This window comes from Acanthisitta chloris, unplaced genomic scaffold (genome assembly GCF_000695815.1).
Source record: "Acanthisitta chloris isolate BGI_N310 unplaced genomic scaffold, ASM69581v1 scaffold20872, whole genome shotgun sequence".
Lineage (NCBI taxonomy): Eukaryota > Metazoa > Chordata > Aves > Passeriformes > Acanthisittidae > Acanthisitta > Acanthisitta chloris.
Genome location: NW_008659053.1, coordinates 5,389 through 11,424, shown reverse-complemented (window position 1 = coordinate 11,424; position 6,036 = coordinate 5,389). Strand labels below are relative to the sequence as shown.

The following is a 6,036-nucleotide window of genomic DNA, read 5'->3' as shown; positions in this document are numbered from 1 at the left end:
GAGTGGCTAGCTAAGCAGGCATCTTTACATATACCTAGATTAGTCTTCTATTTAAATGTTTGGGGTTTCTTGTCTCCACTCTGTGTGCTCTTTTCCCCTAATGCATTTGCTTCAGTCAGAAGTAGCACTATTTAAAAGCAGAAGCACATGTGAATTCTTATCTTCTTTTGTGTTTACAGTTTCCAAAACCAGCTCTTTCTCAGGTATTTAGCCCAGCCTACCAAAATATAGAAGAGAACATGATTTACACGACCGTTAAAAGTTATTAACATGAAGAATCATAGCATTATTTTTATGAGAAATCCAAGGACAGGGAATGTGATCCAATGCAGTGTTTCACCAGGCTCTACTTATGCTGTCACTTTTGGTCATGTTGGAACTGTTGTGTAAATCTTGTTAGAGAGATGCAGAGTACCTGCCAAATGTAATTAAGTAATGTTAAAGGGATGATGTAGCTGAAGTTATATTTCATAAATCATGTGAACCAGACTTTATATTTATTATGATCCATCCATCATAGAAGTCTTGTTAGTCTGTGAGCTAACAAGAGCTCTTTGTTATGCACCACAGTGTGCTAGCATAGTTAAATTTTGAGTGCAAGTAGAGACAAAGCCTTGGATAACCAAAGCACTTACAGTCACATTTCCTAGTGATGAGATCAGTATTAAAACCAAGACAGTAATAGGAAATGTTGTTCCTGTAATGGTTAGAAAGAGAACCCTAATTGCATCTACCACAACCATGTGGCTTTTTTCAAATGCAGAGATAATTCTGAATCCGTGAGCTTTCTGTAGACTTTCACACTCTCTAGTACTGAGCAATAGAAACGGTGCCAGGTTCATTTGTGGTTTACTATGCCATAGAACAAAGATTCTGAGCTAAAATATATGTATTTTCAAGTCTTTTTCCATTTATTTCAGAGAGGACTTGGACAGAAAACTCCAGGCAATAGCTGTTTCAAACCTATTGAAGACTAGCTCTAGGCAAGTTGTATTTCTAGGCTACATCACTTCAGCTCCTGGATCCAGAGATTATACTGAATTAATAGAAAATGGGAATGTCCAGGTAATGTGAAAATTCTGCATCTTTAGACATAATGTGCATTGGAAACGTTCAGCTTAATATTTCAAATTGGTAACATAAAAACAGACATAGAAGAAAACACACATTTCAAATACAATCTCCAGCCACCTCATGATCTCTTACAGAGAAGGTGGAGTTACACAGTGAAAGAACAAGAGGCAATGGACAGCAGTTGCCAAAAGGGAAATGTCAGTTAGATAACAGAAGACAAAAGAAGTCACAGTTAAGGTTGTGAAGCATTAGAACAATGGCCTGGTGAAGTTGTGGAATGTCTATCCTTGAAAATATTCAAAAGTTATCTGCATAAGGCCCTGAACAACTTGCTTGAAATCACTTTGACCACAGGGTTAGGAGCAAGTGGCCTCCAGATACCCCTTTCAATTTCTAATTCTGTGATGAATTTTTTTTCCTTTGGTTTGTTTGTTTTCTTATTTTTTGTTTGTTTGTTTAAAAACTGTACTCTGTTGGATTTTCTGTCAGGAGATGTCAAAAAGTTGTCTGATATCTCTGTGTCTAACAGTGAGTGTTTTTCTTCCTGTCTCATTACAATGTTTTAGGCAAAACATTTTTCTGCAGCAGTTTTACACATTTTGGTTCTCTGTTTCCGTTACTGATTTAAAATCTACCCAAGGGAAAACTTGCCTTATTTGTTTGACTTTTTCCCTTTCACTTCTAGGATATTGACAGTACAGACCGTGACAGATGGTGTAGCTATATTATGTACCGTGGAGTAATAAGGTACATCAAAATGGATCATTTATTTGTTGATCGTAAACATCTTGATGACAATCAGTTTTATACTCTTCTCTAAGTGATTGTGGAAGAGTCTTATATGCTTAAACAATTATGTATAGACTGTTAGATCTGTCGTGAGGTAATGTGAAATATTGATCTCAGAATGAATTGGTGTGTTTCTGAATATAATTTGCAAAGACAGCATTACAGGGTTCATCCTTCTGCGTCTGAAGCCTTCAGATCTAATCTTCCTTGGTCACATGAAGCTATTTTTCCAAAGCTCTGGCTCTGCAGCCTCATTCTAAAATATGAAGGCTAAGCCCTAATTTCTATGTGACACAGAAGATAGAAATTTTGAACGACGATTGTACTGTTTGCTGAAGCAAAATCTGATCTAATCCAGCCAATCTTTGTGCTGGATTTAGTGGCAACTCACAGTGTAAACTCATTTTGAAGCACTTTCCTGTGTTGGGACGTATGCAATCCATATCTTTTAATACCAAATTGCTTGTAAATCATTCTCTTGGTGATGTATGCATGAGAATGGAATTCAGTTTATTCTGAACAAACCATGCAAGTTCTGCAGTGTCCACAGGAGTAAAACCCATAAACTTGCTACCTGTCTTAACACTATTGAATAATAATAAAAAAGCTACAAAAAAACCCCAATAAAACCTCCATTTTCAGTCTTAATTTTTCTCATTTTTAGTCCATTGATACATGATTTTTTCTTGAATATCATAATCTTTTCAGTGAAAAAACTTGGTGAGCTTATACCAGCAAGCATAGTCAAAGCTGTAATTTAAAAAGAAGTTTCTAGATGTAGAACTTATTTTATTGTCAAACACTTATGCTTTTTCAGTTTTTATATTTGTGACATTGTGCTAGAATCATGTTTCTGCTGCACTTTCAGTTTTTTGAAGGTGAGATTCACAGTAATGGAAAATTGTGTTAAGCTAAAGAATAATTCTTGGAAAAAAGACATGTGCATTAAGAATGAGGTGAGCTTGCCCTGAGTTATTTCTTCAAACTAACTCTTCTTGTATCTGATAGGCTGGGTTATGCCCGTATATCTCATGCTGGTCTAAGTGATTCAGAAGTCCAGATGGCCAAATTTCGAATCCCAGATCATGTGGATAACTATGTTGACAATGACAGAATTGTCACTGATCCCAGGCAAGTTCCTGAGGACATCCATTTTAATCCCAGGTCAGTTTCTCTACTCTAATTTCATAAGAAATTAAGGGGTAGGTATAGGAGACATCTTTGTAAAAGGGAATCACAGAATCACAGAATCAACTGGGTTGGAAAAGACCTTCAAGATTATCAAGTCCAACCCTACCGTGGTCACTAGACCATGGCACTAAGTGCCACATCCAGTCTCATCTTGAAAACCTCCAGGGATGGTGAATCCACCACCTCCCTGGGCAGCACATTCCAATGCCTGATCACTCTCTCTGTAAAAAAATCTCTTCCTAATATCCAACCTAAACCTTCCCTGGCAGAGCTTGAGTCTGTGCCCTCTTGTCCTGCTGCTGGTTGCCTGCGGGAAGAGACCAACCCTCACCTGACTCCAACCTCCTGTCAGGGAGTTACATGGGGTGATAAGGTCTCCCCTGAGCCTCCTCTTCTCCAGGCTGAACCCCCCCAGCTCCCTCAGCCTCTCCTCATGGCACTTGTGCTCCAGTCCCTTCATAGCCTCATTGCTCTTCTCTGGACCTGCTCCAGCACTTCAATATCCTTCCTGAACTGGAAGGAAGTCTAGGAATGAAATTGTTCTTAAAGTGGGAATCACTGATCAGTACCAAACTGAGCAAAAGATTAGGAGGCAAGAACTTCTGATTTATAATTCCATTTTTCCTATTGACTTGGCCTGTACCTTGGGAAGATCAGTCTGCTGTGTCGTAGCATAAATTGAAAGTAATGCTTATTTCACCCAAGCCATTAATTTCTGAGAGCGTTTGATAGGGGTATTTGCCAAGTGGTGTGGTGAGTCATTTTACAGATGATGAAAGATCTCCCACCTACTTTGGAGGATTGGGTTCTTAATATACTGCTACTTGGAACATAAAATACAATATATATCTTAAATACTTGTTGCATAAGCATTTTAAAACACACTATGTAACTGGAGCAAAAATTAAAAAGAATGCCCAAGGCAGTATGTTACAGGTATAAAAAAGAACTAGGTTTTATGTAAAGAAGTTATTTATTTCTAGAATGTCATCATTTTTCCACTGGAATTGCATAAGGAAGAGAAATATGGAGGAAGGTATTTAGTCTAATATTAATATCAGTGGAAGAGTCATAAAGTTTGAGATAGATATTGCCACAGCGACGATTTCCAGCAGTGCCATATTTACTACTCCTAACATGCATAATACAGAATAAATTTATTTCTTATATACACCTAACAGTTGAGCTTACTCACTCATTATTTACCACTCAGTCACTGGCGTCCTGTCTAAACAGGAGTTTGCCCAGACTTTTCCACAGGATGAAACTTGCCTGAAGTTAGCATTAACATTCAGATGTTTCTCAGTTGATATCAGCACAGAATCTTGTCCTCATTTCTTTTATGCCTGCCTACAAACAGACCATGTATATCCTTTAGGAATAAATTTAACTTTTTCCAGTTAACTCCAGTTCTTTGAAAATACAATGGTACTGCTTTTAAATATTATCAAGCACTGATATTTGGAATTAATACTCCATTTTACTTTTGCAAATCTATCTGCCATAATAGTCAGTTGTTAACATTTTCAGATTTAAATATGGCATGAAAAATTAGTTTTCATCAGAATTTTCAAAAGATGGGCAATATTAACAACAGGGTTGATTATTTTGTTACTGTGGGAGTTTAAATTGTATCTCCACTCAAGTCACTACAAAAAACGTTCAGAGCATAGGACTTAAGTAGGGAAATGCCCCACTCACTTTTGTCAGCCGGAGTTCCAATTAGAGACTCCCCATGGCATTAATCCAGCCAGTGTAATTAAATGCCTCCACTACACTCAAGGACCTTTGGTTAAAGAAGACACATAGATTGTGATTTATATTTCAGTAGAGTTGGTGCCTGTTTCTGAAACAAACTGTCTAGAACATTGAGAAGTACTGTAATAATTGCATGAATTAATTGCATGTGTTAAATAATGTTGTAATGGTTTTGTTTTGTTGCATATTTTTCTTAGGTTTGGATCTTATAAAGATGGACATAATTATGAGCATATTCATCACTTTCATATGAGCACTCCTAAATATTTTAAACAGACAAATTAGAGTTAGAAAATAATATATTGTTGAGACCAACAAAAAAAGGTTTGTTGTTTGAAACTGAATTGGCAGCCAAAACGACTACATCATTTAAGGATGAGCAACTCCCATGCTGCATAACACTGTGAATGTCTGTGGAATAGCTGGTGACTCTTTTCTTTAATGAGTTGCCATCACTTTGAGAGAGCCAAGACCTATGCATTTTGATGAACTGTTACCTACCTGGGCCAGACACCTTGTATGCAGCAAAGCAAGGGTGAGAACCTGCTTCAGCAATAACTTCTTCAACTTTTGTGAAGATATTTTGTATCATTCTGTTTCAGAGTTGAATGTACCTTTATTTTTAGGGTCCAGATAGGAGCCCTTTCCTCTCCTGACAGGTCATTGGAACAATCATGAGCAAGGAATGTCAGCAGACTTCCACACTTTTTTGATGACTGAGGCCAAGCAAAATGCAGTGTGGGTAACCTGTTGATTTCTGCTGCATTTTGTAGTCCTGCTGCTATTGCAATAAAAAGATGGCCTTAGGTTTTTCTAAATAGAAATGGCACTAGTGTATTTTTGAATTGGGAGCTATGCAGTAAATATATGTTTGAAGTATGTGACTTACTCAAACAGTATTTACATCTGCTGCTATACCACATTTTATTCTTAACTGAGTTTTATTAGAAAAAAAATGCAGCTGATTGATGTTCATAATACTGGAGAAAAGGCTGTGACTTTTACAGACTTCCTTTTTTTTTTTTTTAAACAGCCATTAAACACTGCAATGCTTTTCCAAAAGGAAGAGCAGAGTAGCTCTGAGGAGTTACTGGTATAAGACACATACGAACGCACTGCCGAAGAATTAAAGCAAATCGTGCTCAACATAACAAGGTTTCTGAGAAAGGAGAAAAGTTGGTTGTAATTTTTTTTCAAAAATAAACTGTCATAAAACAAATAAAC

At 37.0% G+C, this 6,036-nt stretch overlaps 1 protein-coding gene across 1 annotated transcript in view; it reads left to right on the top strand.

Annotated features, from left to right (window-relative positions):
• The window catches only part of CWH43 (cell wall biogenesis 43 C-terminal homolog (S. cerevisiae)), a 25,133-nt gene extending 20,036 nt beyond the window's left edge, over positions 1-5,097 (top strand). The window contains exons 12-15 of the mRNA XM_009069258.1: positions 921-1,065; positions 1,760-1,821; positions 2,872-3,027; positions 5,010-5,097. Coding sequence (XP_009067506.1) covers positions 921-1,065; positions 1,760-1,821; positions 2,872-3,027; positions 5,010-5,097 — 451 coding nt within the window. The remainder of the gene's footprint in view (positions 1-920; positions 1,066-1,759; positions 1,822-2,871; positions 3,028-5,009) is intronic.
• The last annotated feature ends 939 nt before the right edge of the window (positions 5,098-6,036 follow it).